At 31.4% G+C, this 21,364-nt stretch overlaps 1 protein-coding gene and 1 long non-coding RNA gene across 2 annotated transcripts; one reads left to right on the top strand and one right to left on the bottom strand.

The window, feature by feature from the left end:
• Positions 1-4,409: 4,409 nt before the first annotated feature.
• On the bottom strand, positions 4,410-19,730 carry LOC132039861 (late embryogenesis abundant protein D-29). Its single transcript, XM_059430397.1, has 4 exons — positions 19,337-19,730; positions 18,106-18,428; positions 17,875-17,994; positions 4,410-4,648 (listed from the first exon to the last, which is right to left on the bottom strand). Exons 1-4 carry the CDS (start codon positions 19,593-19,595, stop codon positions 4,610-4,612), a joined length of 741 nt encoding a protein of 246 aa, XP_059286380.1. The 5' UTR covers positions 19,596-19,730; the 3' UTR covers positions 4,410-4,609.
• On the top strand, positions 10,503-12,008 carry LOC132041207 (uncharacterized). Its single transcript, XR_009410936.1, has 2 exons — positions 10,503-10,674; positions 11,555-12,008. It is a non-coding gene; the product is annotated as an uncharacterized LOC132041207 (long non-coding RNA).
• Positions 19,731-21,364: the final 1,634 nt, after the last annotated feature.

The following is a 21,364-nucleotide window of genomic DNA, read 5'->3' as shown; positions in this document are numbered from 1 at the left end:
CTGAGTGTGCCAGCGGGACCAGATCCCAAGAAGAAGCACGTTCTAGTCAAGGGAGCACGTGCCAGGCAAAGAGATGATGATCATGGCTTGGAGCGCCGATTATTAAGAGGAAAAAAGGCGATGGAGATGATGACGAGGGCGATGGGGATGGTATGAGCCTTCGGCCTAGGGATAGTCTCCGACATACTACATGTGGGACCCATCCTCGATAGTGTATATACATTAGTGTTGTAAAATTTATCGTAAATAACATATTTTTTTTTTCCATATTTAGTCTTTATATATTGTTTCACATCGTAAATTGAAAGTGCGGCTGCAACTACCACATAAACCCTAAAATAACAAATTATGTGGGGGAATGCGACCCTTTCACGCACATATTTTATGCGTGCCTAATGATGCCCTTTCACGCACAAATTTTGTGCGTGAAAGTCGCAAAATGAATGTATTTCACCCTTTCAGCACAAATTTTGTGCGTGAAAGTGGGTAGATGTATTTTACCCTTTCACGCACAATTATTATTAAATCAAATATAATAAAACACTTAAATCAAAACCCTATAAATATTACAAGTTTCAAAACTTGCTTCGGGGCACTTTAGAACCCCTAAAAAACGATCCAAACGTTTAGGTGGACTTGATGTAATGAGCCTCACATTATTGTACGCAAAAAAAGATATTAAGTTTTATATAAAATATTGATATTTTGGGATTTTAAAACATGACTAATCTTTGCCCAAAGTATGAAAAAAAAAGTGTTTGGAAAGGTAAAAAAAAAAAAAAAAAAAAAAAAAACCAACATTAACGCACAAAATTAGTGCATACTAGTAATGATCCCATTCACGCACTAATTTAGTGCGTGAGCGCTGGTCCGCAATTTTGCGATTTGGTCCTTTCGCACGAAATTGTCTTGAATATACTGTTTTTTTTTTTTTTGTACTAGTTTGGTTCAACTTTTTATTTTTTGTGCTACTTAAGTCGCGGATTCATGTCTCAATATAATTTGACTTGCTTCCCTATATTATTGCTTCCGTGTTTAGTATACTAATCTACATTTGCTTAAAATTAATTTGTTAGTGACTTAATTATATCAAATTATCGATTGACGTTAGTCGATAAAACATGCACCCTTCATGTATCTTATTTTTTGCGTGATCTTATTTTACTAGTAGTACTTTGTACTCCATATTATTTATGTCGCATTCCAACTGTTGCTTGTCAACTTTCTTTTTGAGTCCGCATCGTTTAGGTGATAATAAACTTGGCTATTAACGCACTGCATTAATCACAAACAGATTGATTTGGCACTGATTTAAAATACTAAGTTAGTCAAATTAAATTGCTGATATATAATAGTCAAACTAAATTGGTGACATATAATGGTGGTGGAAAGTGAAATTCTAAAAGGTGAGACGTTCAACATTATTTTGCTTTTATAACTATAGGATATTTAAGAAATCGCAAATTTCAAAGGATCTATATCCACATGAATACTATATTACTATAGTCTATACCATATGTTAGACTACAATTTCAAAAATTAACATTTCTTTCTGAAACTTCGTGTCGGTTCAAATTTCAATGCTACATAAATAGAGACTATTCTCTAGAAATAGCCAATTCATTTCTTTCTTAATTCAAACGAGGTCAAACTATACCACATAAATAGGAACGATTTGTAAGTGGCAAATACATTTCTTTCTTAATTCAACTTGGCCATTTCTTTCTTAATCCAAACGATGCCAAATTATACCGCACAAACAACAACGTTTACCTATTCAAATTGTGACCAAGACTTTTTTTTATTGAGACTTTGCAAATTTCCACTTCATCTAAATCTTAAATTTCGTTAGTAACCTATTTAATGCACAAATAAAAGCGAGTGGCTAGAAGCGGAAACCAGCTGTCTAGCTATGAAAGAGGGTGGCTAGAAGAGCAACTAGCGTCTAGCCATAAAAGAGGGTGTCCAAGTCCATTACCCAACTGAGGCCTTTTTTGCACGGATTGTCCTTCCAGTGTGCTCGACTTAAGGCTTAATTTTTTCCCGAATAGATTTAATTTTGCCACGAAAATCTGCCTTGCGAAATTTTTTTATTTTTGCTGAGTCAGGGTTCGAACTCAGAACCTCAGGGTATTTTAGACTAAGATAAAAATTAAGGACCAGCAATTTGAGGGACAAAAATTAAAGAACATCCCTGAATAAGGTCAATTGTGCAAATTTCCCAACAGAGGCACAATGCATTGTCCAGGGCCTTAACATGGGCTCCAGCCCCAAGATAGAAACTCCAGAATCAACAAGAAAATAAAAGGGAAAATTACCCCGCTTGTGACACTTTTAAATTTAAGCACGTAATTAGCATATCTTAAAAAAGAACATGTTCTATTACATTTATGACACACACACAAAAAAAAATCGTATATGAAAAGGATATCCTCTAAATTAGGGATTCACATAGATTTTCCTTATTTCTTTCTCTGCTTTAACGACACCCCCTATTTTCCTCACTTCTCTTTCTTCTTCAACCAATAAACCCCATTATTTTCTGGCTAACACTCGAATGTATTTTAATTTGTTATTTGTTTTAGTTCATCTATAAAAATTGCATTATACCATTATTATTCAATGTATATAACATGTATTTTTAATTTATACTTTTTGAAAACATGCTTAAATACAGATTATAACGGGTATAATTCATTTTCAGAGGTATAATATGTAAACTAATGTGTCAATATACATAGTATAATTTAAATATATTTTAATGGTATTGAGGTATAGTAATATATATTTGGTATAATATTTTCTTGAGATATACTTTGTATATAAAAGGAACAATATACGTGATTTTTTATGTTGTCACGATGCTAATACTATTGACCCCTTGAATCAAAACAAAAAGGCCGAAGAGTATATAATGGAAAAACAGTGTAGGGAGAAAATGTTGGAATATATGGAGAAAGTGTAAAATGAAAAATATCTTAAAGAAATCAGTTATAGAGTCCACGAAAAATGGGGAGCAGTTTTCTTATACAAAGCAATTTATTTTATTATAAAACTTTTAACCTGGGGAGCAGTTTCCTTATACAAAGCAATTTATTTTATTATAAAACTCTTAACCTGTCATGAAATGTTGATAGCATTTACCTGCTATGAATATGTAAATATTTTTATATTTTTGTCTACTTATGTTTTTATCCCGTTGATATGTCTTTTTCATTTTTGGCTGAAGTTTAAAAGATATTGAAAAATTACTATGCCCTTAGAATAAGGAGTTCAACCTTTTTTTTTCAGCAAAATTAAATCCAGAGATCTTAAACTACAAGCGAATGGCATAAGACATTAAAGTATTATTCAAATTATTCTGGATTTTTTTTTTTCACTTTTTTCCGAAATCAGAGTTTGGCCATGAAAATTCCAAATACAACTTCCGAAATTCCAAAAACCAAGAAAAACTTATTTTAAAGAAAAATTCACTTTTTTCACAACCAAAACAACTACATTTCAACAAAAAATACAATTTTAAAAACTATAGCCAAACACAACTCCAACTCCAACTCCAAAAAAAGTGAAGCCAAACGCCTACGAAATGAGTTGTAAAATCTCAATTGTTACGGGCTGCCTTCATTGATACTGGGCACCTGTAGCTGCCCAAGTGTCAGTCGTGCACTTACTTTGGGCTTCAGAAAGCAACAAGTACAGATGTTGCATTACATGTCCTAAAGAGTGCCAAAAAAAATTATGCAATGTGGAAAACAATAATCAAGTAGAAATGTTGCATCACGGAATGACAAGAAAATTTATTTATTCGTAATCTAGAACAGCAAAATTTATTTATTCGTAATCTAGAACAGCAGTGTTAGGAGATACTACTCGAATTATACTTTATTCAGTATCTTTATTGGTAAGAGATGCAACAGCTAGTAAAAACATGCACAATTAATTGAATGTGTGCAACTTGCAGGAACATTACAGCGATTATTGAAGAAACAAAACAATATAGTAACACAAACTAAGTTCATCTCTGATGCAACAATAACTTGACTAGCACTAATACACACTTATTACAACACCTAGCAGACCAGCCCATAGCCCTGGCTAGACATCAACATAGCGATAACCGGAGGAAGGAAAAAAAACCAAGACATCAGGTTTCTGTTATTATTACTACATATAAACGTGTAATATTGCAAAATACAAACAAAACTACAACTCAAAAGCCTTTCTACTGCTCCTCTGTTTCTCCTTCCGCATGTTCCCCCTTCATTTTCCACTTGCTTCCTAACAAATACTCCATGAAATTAGTCGCATACAGTGAAAGAAAAAACAGCTATCCCATACTATACATTTAGCCTGATATATGCACAAACTTAACCTGTAACACTATGATTATCAAAAAAAGATCAGCAGTGTATAGTATAACACAAATCAAGTTCATAAGAGAGCACTATAGTAAACACACATTAATACAACATTGACTCATCTATTAGTGATACATTTTTACAATACCTGGCTAGACATCAATAAGAAAAACCAAAACATCAGGTTTTTGTTACCATATAAAACCTATGATATTGCAAAATACAAACAAACATGCGTAACTCAAAACTTTCTACAGCTCCTCATCTCGTTTCTTCCCAGCTATATTATCCTTAATTTCCTGAAGTACAAGTTACTCATATGTTTGGCATCGGAAAAAACCCGAAAAACTGTGAAAACTTGAGGTTGAAAAACCCGATTTTGTTAGTTTGGGTTTGTTTATATATTTAATAACCCGATATCTTTGGATCGAAATATAAGTGGAGAGTTATATTTGAACCGAAAGTATAACGAGAGACATATATTTGGACAAAAAGTATTATGAAGGTGTATTATTTGACCCTTTTCCCATAAAAATTTACAACATATATATAACCTCTTGACTCTTCTTTCTCACATCTTATCCTAAAAATTCATCTTCAAATAAAGATAAGAGTGACACTCCACTCTCAAACACCATGTCTTGTGCTTCATTTTCACTTTCCTTTCTTCACAACGCTTGTGCTGATAGCAAGCAGTTTACATTCAATTGGGTGTTATTTTTTTGTTTTTGGGTAAAGGTTAATCTTGTTTTTACTATTATGTGGCAATGCAATCTCTTCGGCGGGTCTTGAATTTGTGTTCTATGTATTCGGAGTTGTGAATTTGTGGTATAATATGTGGCAAATTGCAATCTTTTCTTGGGGTGTTGAATTTGTGCTCCATGTTCAGTGTTGTACAAAACCCTAGTTCCAAATAATGAATTTGAGGTATAATTGAGGTATTTTACTAGCATTAGAAAACAAAAAAGTATATTACTCATATTTAATATAATTTTTCGATAAAAGTATTCGATCATAAATTAATCACATTGGATCATCAACAGAAGTGGGCCTAGCTGCAGTGTTTGGGGTGACTTGACCCATCATTTTCAAGATAGATCATAAATGTACATGTGAAAAATCCTCAAAGTTAGTGTAAATATTAGTACAGTACCAAATTACTAATTAGCTTTAAACCTAGCTAGTGCATTGATTAGTACATTCTTCTTTGTTTTTTTTTTTTTTTTTAATTTACAAGCGGAGCTAGAATATAAAGTTTATGAATTTTGAACTTACCATCGAATTCACAGCTTGATTTAGTTACTGATTTGCACTTAAATGTTTATACATATAATTCCCTAATTCAAATATAGGGTCCTATATATGAGAGAGTTATTGAATTCGTCTAAACCCGTATCTATTACCGTAACTCTGACCCTATTTTCTTTTTCGATTATAAAGAAAGGGACAGGATGCCTTTTTGGGAGACTCAAGAACCAGTTCCCTCCAGTCAGGTTTATGTGGTGCACATACATATCTGTGTGTGTGAGAGAGAGATCATATGCATGTGTGCGCATTAAATTGTTCCCTCATGAAGAAAATGACATAAGTATAATAGCAAGGAGTAAGGAATTAATGAGTTCCAGTCCTCATGTAAATTGTTAAAAGTGTCACTGTCAAATGAAATACTAGTAAAGGCTTCTCCGTATTTTCACTAAATTATAACGATAAATATCATTATTATTTCCCATTATTCATTGATCCTCACTTTGTTTGTTCTCTTGTTCTTTTTATTCCCTTTTTTTGGTTACATTTTTCAGTAAGATCGATGGCAAAGACGAGTATAACAAGATTGACATGTGTCTAATTAAGTGTTTGATTGTTCTTATATCTCTAAAGAGTAGATAGAGATTTACTTGTAATCATCTTAAGAAGGACTGATTATGTAATAATAAAGCACATAACTTAAAGAAAAAACGAGTTTGTTGTACTTCATTCATTTTATGATGATAAGTCCTAAAGCTATACTACTAGCTATCAATGCCTATCGTGTACGTATTATCCTTTCTGGATGCAATTAGAGGCGGAGCTAGGATTCGAAGCTTGTGGGTTCAGGGTTCTAATTCTTTAAAGCTACTGGGTTCTTAGTTAATAATTTGTATATATAAAAAAAAAATTAATATAACTATATGGTTCGGACAAAAGCTACTGGGTTCTGGAAAACCCACGCCCGAAGGACTAGCTCCGCCCCTGGATACAATATCAAAGACTTAGGACTTAATTATCTAAATTTAAGTGATGCGTAATGTGTATTGAACACGGAAGTTCTTCTGTCGCCATAATAAAACAAAATAAATAGAAAGACACACAAAATTACATATATACTAATTATTGTGTATGACGTATATACTAGTATTTTATATGCATGAAAAAAGAAACTTTGTAATTGGTAGTCATATCTTCGAGCGATGCATACTGTAAAGAAATTATCAAAATATCATCAAAATCAATGAATGTACTTTTATTGAGTTTTAAAATATTCCGAGACATATCCCCAATTGCATAAGAATATAAAAGATACATATAAAAGAATAAATTGCAATATATATTTATCCAATCCAACGTAAGTTTTGTTCGCTAGCAAACAATGAGTAATATTATAATTGCAGTGTCAAAATATTTTTGTGACTATAAAAACATGTCATTAAGATTGAAATAAGAAATTTAACATTGAATTATTTTCAACTATCAAAAATCATTTTTTTTAATATAGACTAAAAAGAAAAAAATCGTATAAAATGAAACAGCAAAAAACGATTAACATTTATTATTGTAGAGTGTAGAGTACCATTTTCTCCGAGCCTACGATACATGTAGGACACAAGACAGGCGAGTCAAGAGGTTATGGAGAAATCAATATTGTTTACTTTGTTGAATTAATTAGTATAAATTACTGTATATAAGAATTTAAGCTGGATACGCTTCAATTACTGCCCACATGAAACTTAAACTCTTGATGATGAGTATACTAGTGTATTTGTTGGCGCTTTGCGCGGTCATTAAAAAATAAATCAAAATATGAATGAATATTAATAGTCTTAAAATGTTGTGTATAAAAAATTATTTGATAGGAAATTTTTATTGAGAAGTATTTTGATTAAATATGAAAAGATTAATTTAAATCAGTTGTGATTTGAATAAAAGAACCATCTATAAAAACCTAACATAACTTTAGTGGAGGACAGGCACACTACATAATAAGACAAATGTGAAATAAGATAAGATAAATTAATGTTATTAGAAATTTGTATCTAAAGGCATTAAACATTTAATTGCATATACACGATGAAGGAAAATTAAACAAAAGTTTATAAAAATCAAATAAAGAAACAAAATTTTATTGAAAATAATTTCCAAAATTCGACTTGTTGAGCTTTACTATATGCAGGATTAATCATTTCTTCTGAACTAAATCAGTATTGATTAATCAACGTGTCATAGAAAGATATTTTGATATTCAAGAATAATTGAAACGATATCGCACTAATCAGGATTGTTTGACGAAGCTAATCATTTTTTTAACAAGGTTTCTTCTTTATTTTCCTTTATCGCTTTGGGTATTTTTATTTCTATTGAAATTATCTCTCAAGTCTCAACTAATTCTAAAGCTCGAAATCAGGCAGTGGCGGAGTAAGGTTTTGCACTAAGGTGGTTCAAAATATGAAAAAGTAAACACATGAAGAAGTCAAAGGGGGTTCAACGTCTACTATATATATAAAAAAATAATTTTAACCATAAATAAACAGTATAATTATCCACCGAAGGGGGTTCTGATGAATGCCCTTGGCCCTTCCTCCCCCCGCCCCTGGAACCAGGTATGTTTGTTCAACGATTTTTAGTTGAAATCAATAAACAACACAAAACTACATTCACAACTCTAATTTAACCTAAAGTCATACTAATGTAAGCTCATCATATAAGAACTTGACAGATTTATCATGTGTAATATATAAAGGAATTACTTAATAATTTTATAAGAGCATTAATAAATACTCCATCCATCCAATTTATGGGAATTTCGAGAGTCAATGAAGTTTTCTTTTATCGAAATTTATTGATATGCTTTTTAAATATTTTAAGTTGTTAATTATTGTGATTTATAGTACTCCTTGTTACGTAGTTTCAGATATATGAATTTTCTTTAAAAAAAAAAAAAAAAGTTAAAGCTTCTATGTTCGGATGCACGATCAAAATTTAAAAGTTTGAATATCAAAATTTCAATTATGTCACATAAATCGGGACAGGGCAAGTAATAATTAAAGTACATAAAGTAAAAGATTTATAAAACTATAACTAATATTGATTCTAGGACAGATGTAAGCGCATATGATGACACATGTTCAAATCTATCTCTAATTGGAAAAGAAAATTTTGTTGCAAAGTTTTTGCAATTTTACAAGAATTAAGGGCAAATAATATAACGTAAGCTAATAAAGTTCAAGAAGAGATCACAAAAAGTCAAACAACTCACCAATTAGGAAGGTCCAGGTGGGGGTGGTATTAAGAAATTGATGAGGGCAAAAAGGTGGGAATATGCCAGGCAAAGGTAAATTTTTCAACAAGTGTAAGCATCAAAATAATGAAATGTCAATTTTGTACTATAATAAATGACAAATATAACCCTATGAGGATTACAAAAAAACACTCATCCCCCTTATATATAGTTATAATGTCAAGGGATGCTGAAATGTTATATATACAAAAAAAAAATGCTTTTTACTTATTATACAGTGTAATTTTCGTATAAGGATTGAACTTAAGAAATGCTCCCTCTATCCTGTTTGATGTGGTACTTTTTACTTATTAGCACTTTTGGTCCCTTAAGTATAAAAAAATTGAATTTGGCTCTTGCGATTTCTTATTAATTAAGCCTATTTAACCTTCAATTAATTGATATGTCCAATTTTGAATCCTTTGAAGATGAATCTTCACAAATTTAAGAAATTAATAAGTGTTGAATTATTCAATTGTCAATGTGTTATATTAAATTTTATTGTTATTCCATAGTCCATATTTGAGGGTGATCATTATGAAGACTCGCTTTCACTACGGCTCCGGTGAGTCCAGATATTACATATTTCCTAGAGGGACAAAAAATATACGGTTTAGTTAATTAAAGGTTTAGTATCCTTAGCCAAATATTATAAGGACAAAAATAAAAATTTGTTATTAACTACGGGACTAAAGGTGCGCATTAAATCTGAAATATTTTTTAATATAAAAATGTAATATTTATTTTGAGATAAACTAAAAAAGATGATGAAGAAGTTACAAACCAGTGAGCGTCACAAGGAGAATTCCAAAAAAGAAGCTTGTGAGATAGGCACTTCTTAGTTCTTACCCATGTTTACTGAGTTTGGACTCTGCTGATTGTGATGAGAAGAATCCGATAAAGAATATACAAAGTGCACATGCAATATTAACTAATTCATAAGTTACTGATTGAAAGTATCTTACGAAAAGCATTGGTTGACATATATATGTATGTAATGCAACTAAGCTTAATATGTGTATGTAACTAAGCTACTTTTAAAGTATTACAAGTCTCTGCAATTGCTTTCATTTTGTTGATTAATATACGCTGAAGCTATTTCATTAATACTTTGCTTGCAAGTTACTATCATTGGTGTCATGGTGTGTAGTTGTATGCAGAATTTAGAAAGGGAGAGAATTATGAAATTTGTGGTTTAAATTGAGCTATATATATTTGCAAGATGAAAATAAAAAGTTTAAAAGTTCAATTATTTTTAAATATCATATTTATGTCGACGGTGTGTAAACGGTCCACTTGGCACATATTTTAAGAATTAAATTACCTCTGGGTCCCAGCATGTTCAAACTTTTTCCACACACTGCTGTTTTCTTCAAAATACAATTGTTTTCTTCAAGAATTGACATGGTTACACCTACTAACAAAAAATCTATCAATTTGTTAAATTTGTGGCACTGCCTCATAGGTTACATCATGGGTAATCAAATAATTTTCTCTAGAGAAGCCTAAATTATGAAGTAAGATAATAGCATATTATATTAGGAAATTGCTACTCACATGAAACACGCTAATGACTAGTAAAAAAATTTAAATTACCAATGATTCACTTGACTAAAAGCCTATACATATGGCCTTTCATCAAGCAAGAAAATGTACTCACACACAATTAGCTCTTCCTCTCAACAATATAATCAAATAGTCCAAATTGTGTTAACATGGCTAGGAAGTGTCAATCTCACAAGCTAGCTAACTTTTTTGGCATTCTCCTAGTAGCAGTACTGGCTGGTCAGTAACTTCATCATCCCTAATTTACATTATCCCTTTTTTTTTTTTTCCAAAAGTTCACCATACTGGTGTGGGGTTAGGCCTGGACCCCTACCTGTGTATTCCATAAAGCATAAGTACATGGAGGAGGACATAAACCTTAGCCTCTAATACAACAGGTGACACGGTGTTAACCATGTAGCAAAAGTTAAGCTCCAACCTAGAAAGATTGTAATACTTCTCTTTTAACAACAGTCTACTTTTAAGCTCATCCCTAATTTACTCATATAATAGTGCGTGCATTTTGTTTACTACAAAACAAAATTGGAATTAGTTTCGAATTTCGTCGATAATCTGTCGCTAAATAGCTCGTAATTAACAATTTTTTTATAATCTCTCGCTAATCCGTTGCTAAATAGAATTAGGGACGAATTTTTGCTATTCAGCTATAGAATTTGTCTACGCTAATTTTTGTTTTTTTAGTAGTGATTTTTATATTGCTTATATTATGTTTTCAATAATTTGACTGATGATCATGTTATGTGGCCCTGACCTTGTTGATGATTCGTGCACCAGTGTTGTCCTTAATTTAGTCATATAATAGTGCATCTTTATTCACTACAAAAAACAAACAAAAAAATGTAATTAGTTACGAATTTCGTCTCTAATTAATATGTCGCTAAAGTGCTCGTAGCTAACAAAACTTTTGATAATATGTCACTAGTATATCGCTATATAAGATAGGCGACGTATTTTGTTGTTTAGCTACAAAATTTATCCATCCTTAATTCCTGTTTCTAATTAGCAGTAATTTTTATATAGCTTATATTATAGTTTTTCAATAATTTGACTGATTATTATGTTAACTGTGATGCTTTGTGCACCGGTGTTGCCCTTTCAGTTCATACATTTTGGTCTTCAAACACGGGAGCGATGGCTGTGCGAGACCTACCATTTGAATTTGAAGTGTTTGAGCAGATTCTACTCCCAGATCTTACCATAAAAAGTTGTGGCTATGTTTGTAAAACTGATGAGGACTGCAAACCACTTCAAGTTTGTTCAAGTTGTCGCTGGAGTTTGAGGGGAAGATTGGCTTGCATCCTTCCAAAAAAATCCACTTGAAGGCCTCATATATATATGTATAATATTTGTGTCACAATTGTAAGATAAAGAATAAGTGACTACTCGTACCATACTATATATCTATCGTTCTGAATAAATAAATGTAACGGATATCATCTAGATCTCCTACTAAGGTTAGTATCGATCTTTCATGATCCATCACATCACATGTATTATGTATTATGTATTATGCATTATGTATTATGTGTTTTAATGGACGAGTATGTTCTGTATTTCCTTTCCTTTATCTTTCATTGAACTCTATTTCTTGGTTAGTTAATTATTTCTTGCATGGATTCTGTTTTTCACTTCAAATAGAGCAACTCTTAGAGTCTTGGTTCAAGAGTATCTTCCAAGGCTTCCTCAGACACTTGCTCTTAAGTTTTGCTAGTGCGTTTGTAAATAAAACCATCAAAGATTTTCATTAGTGTGCGAACCGATTGTATACCATCATTGATAAATACCAGAATAAGCTATATTCGTTGGGCCAAGAGCACTCTCTTGAGTAAAAGCTTTAACTATGGCCCATAACACTCCCCTAGTCCCAATAATGTTCATATTTAAAGATTTGCATCAAATAGCTGAATATTGGAAGTGGATGGACCAAATCCTCATATGGTAATTGTCTCATTGGGCAAAGAGTACCCTCCTTGAGTAAAAGCTTTTACCTTGAATAAATTCTTAAGGTAAATATAAGAATTTACCAAAATTACTGAGTTGGATCGAACCCATATCTTATACACTGCCCCTGAAACCTCTTCTTATATACGGCCTTTCACTTGAGCAAATGGCAGGTGAACCAATAAGAATTATAATGAAATGATAAGTATTCTTTTATTCTTGGCTTAAGTCATTCGCGGCAACTAGTGCTTTCTATAATTAAAAAAAAAGTCAATCATTCTCGGATGCTTTACTAGCAGCCGGAGAGAGAGAGAAAAATATATACGGGGACACTAGCTGTGCACATTATACATATATATTTTAAGAGAAACATTTTTATATTTAAGCAATTTTAAAGCCTATATATATGTGGCCTTTCATCAAGCAAGAAAATGCACTCACACTCATTCCCATTTGTTAGCTCTCATCATTTACTATATATGCCTCACCCCAAAATAATGAAAGTAAATAAAGAAGCTAGAATAGATGGTTGAGACCACTAACTAATCAGTGTCTACGTTTGATGTCCTAACGACGTGAAAAATATTTATATAATTAGGTCAATGAAAAGATAATATAATTAACTTTATTTAATAACGTTTATAGTAATTTTTTTTTTAAAAGTGAATAATTTGCTATAACAGATTAATTACATTAATAGTGTAAAATTTCATTGCACATCATATATATATATATATATATATACACACACTAGTTATGTGAGGCCCGGGCTCAAACTCAAGATATAAAAGTAGATATTTTAATTAAAGAAACATAATTTGTGTTAATATAAATGTACAACAACAACAACAATCATATACCCATTGTAGGCCCACAAGTGGGTAATTACGTTAGTAATAATTAAATTTCATATAAGTATATTTTCAATATATGAAAGCAAAATTTTCATTCCACTGTCCATTTTGATGAAATTATTTACTTCAAATCAAATGTAGAGCCAGAATTTGACATTTATAAGTTATGTATCCTAATTTTCTGAAGTTATTTGGTTCTAAATAAATAATCTATACATAGTTAATGAACTTTTAAGACAAATACATAATTTAACTTGTACAGCGGATGGAGCTGCTCCTCCCTTAATTAGGGATTAGGGGTTCGAACATGGATATGGAAAAAATCTTTGGAGGGAGCGCTTCCCTCGAATAGGCACGATACAGTGCGAATTATACGATTAATTGGGCTCAAATACGGATATCGAGCACCAAACAGAAAACCAAAGAACATGAAAAATGAGGTAGGAGGTTCGATAGCTTTTGAAAAGTAGACCTTAAAAAAAAAAAAAAAAAAAAACAAAAAATTGACTTAAATAAATAAGATTAGGACCTAAAAGTAATTAATTAAAAAGTTTTAAAAAAAATTGGAAATTCTTGTGATGACTACAAAAGTCCCTAAGTTTGCTCTTATATATAGTAGTAATATATATATAAAACTTAAATTCAACTAATGAGCAACAGATATCTTGAGCCATAGTCCCCTCCATGTTATCAATCTCATTCTTCATCAAAGAGACGCAAATAAAAAATATTTATGTCTCAATATAATTTGACTTGCTTCCCTATTATTGCGTCCATGTTTAGTATACTAACGTACATTTGCTTAAAATTAATTTGTAAGTGATTTAATTAAATCAAATTATCAATTGACGTTAGTCGATAAAACATGCACCCTTCATGTATCTTATTTTTTGCGTGATCTTATTTTACTAGTAGTACTTACTACTTAGAGCCTGTTTGGGTGGGCGTAAAAAAAGCAGCTTATAAGCTGTTTTTTTTTTAAGTTAAGCCAAACGGGCCCAATTATTTTTTTAGGCTTATTTTAAGCACAAAATGGCTTATAAGCTGACCAGCCAAACATTCAAAAAAGTTGAAAATAGCTTATAAGCTGTTTTCAACAACTTATAAGCTAAGCCAAACGGGCTCTTAGCACTCCATATTATTTATGTCGCATTCCAACTGTTGCTTGTCAACTTTCTTTTTAATCTTAGTGAACTCGTTTAGCCGCATCCTTTACGTTATAAAGATGGTTTTTAACGCACTCCATTAATCACAAACAGGTTGATTTGGCGCTCATTTAGGATACTAAGTTAGTCAAACTAAATTGGTGATATATAATAGTGGTTGAAAGTGAAATTCTGAAAGGTGAAACGTTCAACATTATTTTGCTTTTATAACCACACCAAAATTATAGGATATTTAAGAAGTCGCAAATTTCAAAACATCCATACCTACACGAATACTATAATACTATATTACTATACCATATCTTAGACTACAATTTCAAAAATTAACATTTCTTTCTGAAACTTCGTGTCGGTTCAAATTTCAATGCTACATAAATAGAGACTATTATTTAGAAATAGCCAAATTCATTTCTTTCTTAATTCAAACGAGGTTAAACTATACCACATAAAAGGAACGATTTGTAAGTGGCAAATACATTTCTTTCTTGATTCAACTTGGCCATTTCTTTCTTAATCCAAACGATGTCAAATTATGCCGCACAAATAACAACGTTTACCTATTCAAATTGTGACCAAGACTTTTTTTATTGAGACCTTGCAAATTTCCACTTCAACTAAATCTTAAATTTCATTAGTAACCTATTTAATGCACAAATAAAAGCGAGTGGCTAGAAGCGGAAACCAGCTGTCTTGCCATAAAAGAGGGTGGCTAGAAGCGGCAACTAGCGTCTAGCCATAAAAGAGGGTACCCAAGTCCATTACCCAACAGAGGCCTTTTTCTGCACGGATTGTCCTTCCAGTGTGCTCGACTTTAAGGCTTAATTTTTTCCCGAATAGGTTTAATTTTGCCACGAAAATCTGCCTTGCAAAATTATTTTATTTTTGCTGAGTTAGGGTTCGAACTCAGAACCTCGGGGTATTTTAGACGAAGATAAAAATTAAGGACCAGCAATTTGAGGGACAAAAATTAAAGAACATCCCTGAATAAGGTCAATTGTGCAAATTTCCCAACAGAGGCACAATGCATTGTCCAGGGCCTTAACATGGGCTCCAGCCCCAAGATAGAAACTCCAGAATCAACAAGAAAATAAAAGGGAAAATTACCCCGCTTGTGACACTTTTAAATTTAAGCACGTAATTAGCATATCTTAAAAAAGAACATGTTCTATTACATTTATGACACACACACACACAAAAAAAAAATCGTATATGAAAAGGATATCCTCTAAATTAGGGATTCACATAGATTTTCCTTATTTCTCTCTCTGCTTTAACAACACCCCCTATTTTCCTCACTTCTCTTTCTTCTTCAACCAATAAACCCCATTATTTTCTGGCTAACACTCGAATGTATTTTAATTTGTTATTTGTTTTAGTTCATCTATAAAAATTACATTATACCATTATTATTCAATGTATATAACATGTATTTTTAATTTATACTTTTTGAAAACATGCTTAAATACAGATTATAACGGGTATAATTCATTTTCAGAGGTATAATATGTAAACTAATGTGTCAATATACATAGTATAATTTAAATATATTTTAATGGTATTGAGGTATAGTAATATATACCTGGTATAATATTTTCTTGAGATATACTTTGTATATAAAAGGAACAATATACGTGATTTTTTATGTTGTCATGATGCTAATACTATTGACCCCTTGAATCAAAACAAAAAGGCCGAAGAGTATATAATGGAAAAACAGTGTAGGGAGAAAATGTTGGAATATATGGAAAAAGTGTAAAATGAAAAATATCTTAAAGAAATCAGTTATAGAGTCCACGAAAAATGGGGAGGCTTTTCTTATACAAAGCAATTTATTTTATTATAAAACTCTTAACCTGGGGAGCAGTTTCCTTATACAAAGCAATTTATTTTATTATAAAACTCTTAACCTATCATGAAATGTTGATAGCATTTACCTGCTATGAATATGTAAATATTTTTATATTTTTGTCTACTTATGTTTTTATCCCGTTGATATGTCTTTTTCATTTTTGGCTGAAGTTTAAAAGATATTGAAAAATTACTATGCCCTTAGAATAAGGAGTTCAACCTTTTTTTTTTCAGCAAAATTAAATCCAGAGATCTTAAACAACAAGCGAATGGCGTAAGACATTAAAGTATTATTCAAATTATTCTGGAATTTTTTTTCACTTTTTTCCGAAATCAGGGTTTGGCCATAAAAATTCCAAATACAACTTTCGGAATTCCAAAAACCAAGAAAAACTTGTTTTAAAAAAAAATCACTTTTTTCACAACCAAAACAACTACATTTCAACAAAAAATACAATTTTAAAAATTATGGCCAAACACAACTCCAACTCCAACTCCAAAAAAAGTGAAGAAATTTTTGGTTTCTACGGCCAAACGCCTACGAAATGAGTTGTAAATTCTCAATTGTTACGGGCTGCCTTCATTGATACTGGGCACCTGTAGCTGCCCAAGTGTCAGTCGTGCACTTACTTTGGCCTTAGAAAGCAACAAGTACAGATGTTGCATTGCATGTCCTAAGAGTGCCAAAAAAAAATTATGCAATGTGGAAAACATTCCACAATAATCAAGTAGAAATGTTGCATCGCGGAATGACAAGAAAATTTATTTATTGGTAATCTAGAACAGCACTGTTAGGAGATACTACTCGAATTATACTTTATTCAGTATCTTTATTGGTATGAGATGCAACAGCTAGTAAAAAACATGCACAATTAATTGAATGTGTGCAACTTGCTGGAAACATTACAGCGATTATTGAAGAAACAAAACAATATAGCAACACAAATGAAGTTCATCTCTGATGCAACAATAACTTGACTAGCACTAATAACTTGACTAGCACTAATACACACTTATTACAACACCTAGCAGACCAGCCCATAGCCCTGGCTAGACATAAACATAGCGATAACCGGAGGAAGGAAAAAAAACCAAGACATCAGGTTTCTGTTATTATTACTACGTATAAACGTGTAATATTGCAAAATACAAACAAAACATACAACTCAAAAAACTTTCTACTGCTCCTCTGTTTCTCCTTCCGCATGTTTCCCAGTTTCCTCCATTTTCCACTTGCTTCCTAACAAATACTCCATGTAATTAGTCGCATACAGTGAAAGAAAAAACAGCTATCCATACCATACATTTAGCCTGATATATGCACAAACTTAACCTGTAACACTATGATTATCAAAAAAAGATCAGCAGTGTATAGTATAACACAAATCAAGTTCATAAGAGAGCACTATAGTAAACACACATTAATACAACATTGACTCATCTATTAGTGATACATTTTTACAACACCTGGCTAGACATCAATAAGAAAAACCAAAACATCAGGTTTTTGTTACCATATAAAACCTATGATATTGCAAAATACAAACAAACATGCGTGAACTCAAAACTTTCTACAGCTCCTCATCTCGTTTCTTCCCAGCTATATTAACCTTAATCTCCTCCGTTTTCTCTTTAGCAGTTTCCTTAGCACTCTCCAAATTTGAAGCTATATTCTCTTTAGCTTTCTCTAATGTCTCCCCTGCTTTATTCTTCGCGCTTTCATATCCTTCTTTCGCTTTCTCTTTCGCCCAATTCGCATGCTCCTCTGTTTCCCGCTCTGCTTGCTCCCCCGTTTCCTTCATTTTCTCCTTCGCTTCCTCTGTTTTCTCCGCTATTTTTCCCTTCGCTTCTTCTGTTTTCTTTGCCGCTTGCTCTCCTGTTTCCTTCATTTTCTCCTTTGCTTCTTTTGTTGTCTCTGCTGCTTGATCTTTTGCTTGTCCGGTTTTGTGGTATGCTTCTTCGGCTTTTTCGGAGGCTTTTTGTTTTGCCTTTTCAGCGTCTGAATAGGCTTTTTCTTTTTCCTCGCCTGCTTTTGTATAAGCTTCCTCAGCTTTCTCCCCTGTTTTTTGTTTTGCTGCTTCGGCAGTTTCGTATGCTTTGTTTTTCGCTTCTTCGGCTGCGTTCTTTAGATCTCCTGCCTTGTCTGCTACATATTGTCCGGTTCCTGCATTCATTCGTGTTATTTTGTAACAAGGAGACGAATTCAGCATTTAGCATTTAAACTTAGATGGATAAAATATTCAAGTTCTAAGATTTCCAACGAATACAATTGTACTGAAGTTCTAATAAACCATTCAACTCATTGTACTGAAGTTAAAATTATGAGTCCAAATCCGATATATTAGAAATTTTAGTACATTATTAGAAATATATATATATTCGAAGATGAACCGATAGCTACTAATTAACACTTCATGGTAGCCTTGAAAACTAGGATAACAACATGTAGCCTTAAAAACTAGGATAATAACATGTTATATAACCTATTACGCAAGCAACCGAGGATGTAAGATGGTACAATGGAGTAAGCTGATTAGCGTGGTTGTCGGCAGGGCGGATTTAGCGGGTGCCACCCTAACACCCTAAAATTACCGTGTATATATAAGATAGATTTTCTGTATTTATGTCCATATATTAACTTTTCAATACCCTGAACAAATGCAAAAAGTTAGCTTAAGCAATCCAAAGTGTATTCAAAATTGTCTCTAGCGTTCAATATCAAACCCTTCTTATGTTACATGTTATAGATTCCATAGTACTTGTAAGAATACATGTTACTGATTCTAACATAACTAACTTAACGACATATCCTTTCTATGTTACGGATTTAATAAAAACCTAATAGTAAGAATAATGTTACTCCCTCCATAGCAGATCTTAGGTTAAGGCTTCGACAACAACTTAGAACTCAATAACTTTGGCTCAAATTATATACTTGCATTAAAATTCACTTAATATGTATAAAGTGAACCATCTATCCCGAACACAGTAAATAAAAGTAACCGTGCGTTCATAAATCCATAAACTTAAAATTTTGCATCCACCTAAAGAGGTATAGATTGAAGTACTAACCTGAAGCCGTGTCAGTGATTTTGTCTTTGGCCTTTGTTGCAGTATCCATAGTTGAATCAGAACCATGTTTAACAGCTGAATCATCATCAGTAGATTTAAAACCTAGCCCTTCAGAAATCTTATCTTTAGCCCATCCTGTCCATGACTCTGAATTTTCTTTATTCTGCTTCTCAACTTCCTCATGAGTTTCCTTACAACTCACCAAATTAGACACACATAAAACCAATAACAACACACAAATCAACCTCCTTGAAGCCATTATACACAACAAAACCAACTAAATATGTGTATGTAAGTGTGTAAAGATTAATAATAGCGAAATAAAGTTGAGGGATGATTTTTCAAGAAGAGCAGACAAAGTAGATGAACATTGATTTGTTTGAGTTAGGAATATTTTTCAGATATATATAAGGAGAGTTATGTTATGGGAGAGCAAAGGTTAGTGGACGAGTGGCATAATACGTGGGCATACGTGTCAGTTGTTTGTGATTTTGCAAACACCATAGTCAATATGAGCTCTTTACGTGTCATTCAGTATCCAATTTTACCTTTGCTGGCTCTATGTCTGTGGATATATTATTTTGGTTTCTGTCCCTATCCTTACCTTAGCCCTTAGGTGGCGTTTGAACATTGTGTTAGAAAAAGTTCTTGAAAAATCTATTTTTGTCGACAAAGAGGATCATTCAGAAATGATAGGTTTGAATTATTGTCTTTTTTCGGGTAAATTTTATCGTGGTCATTCTGACTTAAAAGTTCATCTCATAAAAGTTGGTACTAGTATAATTTTTATCACGTAAAAATTATTCACTTGAAAATTTATTATACAGATATTTTCTAACTTTTTGTTATATAAGATAAATCTCATCTAAATATTACTAATGTTTTGTATCGAAAATATAATATGAAAACTTCAAAGTAATTATGAAAGTAATTAATATGAAAATTAATTATGTTTGAGATAATTTTAGAAATCTTCATCCATATTTCGCTTTATAACATTAATCTCCTTTATATTTATGATATTATATTTACTTTCTTATTTGAATTTTCTTGTAATAAAGTTTTAATTCGTTATCATTAATGTAAAAAAAAATATAACTTAACTATTTCGATTTTATATATATATTTCTTGTAATAAAATTTTAAATTCGTTATCATTAATGTAAAAAAATATAACTTAACTATTTCGATTTTATATATATATATATATATATATATATATATATATATATATATATACTCATTTATTTAGTGAATTTCATAGATATCTTTTTAATTAGCAGAAGAATTGTTGTTGGTAAATTACACAATTCAATGACAAAATACAAAATTTTCAACCTCAATATGTTCTCATGACTTTGAATTATTAGAAAGAATCCTCGCCAAATCGATAATCCGAATCAAACAGATAATTCGCACCAAATCGATAATTCGAATCAAACAAGAAAAAATTCGACTAGTGGCTTGGTTTGGTTATAAAAAGAAAAACCCGAACATTATTGGTTTGGTTTAATTTCAACTAAAAAAAGTCAAACCGAATTAAACCAAACCGACATTACATTTATAAAATTTCAAACATATTTTATACATAAAAATATTTATTTATAATGTAATTTATAAATGTTTCTTTAACTTTTTCATAGTTTTTTTTTCTTTTAACATATTATTTCGAGCTTGAAATTAAAATTTTGAATGGTCCAGTAAGTTTTACAGTTATTTGAGGATATTAACTCAAATAAAACTCAACAAAAATCAAATCAATACTAATGTTAACAAAAGTACTTCATATCTAACTCTGGAATGACAATAATATTGATATCTATTCTTTTGTTTTATATGTTTAGAAAGTGAAAATACATAGCTTAATTTTATTTTTCTTTAATATCTAGTCATGTAATTAATACTTGTTAGCCGTACTTATTTTAGCATGACTTAATACTTTTAGATTATGATCATTTTCTACATGCCTTATAAGTTAGCCGTATTTATTGAATATTTTATGCAATTCCATTAATTTTTTTCGTTGAA

This window comes from Lycium ferocissimum, chromosome 12 (assembly GCF_029784015.1).
Source record: "Lycium ferocissimum isolate CSIRO_LF1 chromosome 12, AGI_CSIRO_Lferr_CH_V1, whole genome shotgun sequence".
In the NCBI taxonomy this organism is placed as follows: Eukaryota; Viridiplantae; Streptophyta; class Magnoliopsida; order Solanales; family Solanaceae; genus Lycium; species Lycium ferocissimum.
Note: the sequence above shows the minus strand (reverse complement) of the source record. Positions and strands in the feature narration are given on the sequence as shown.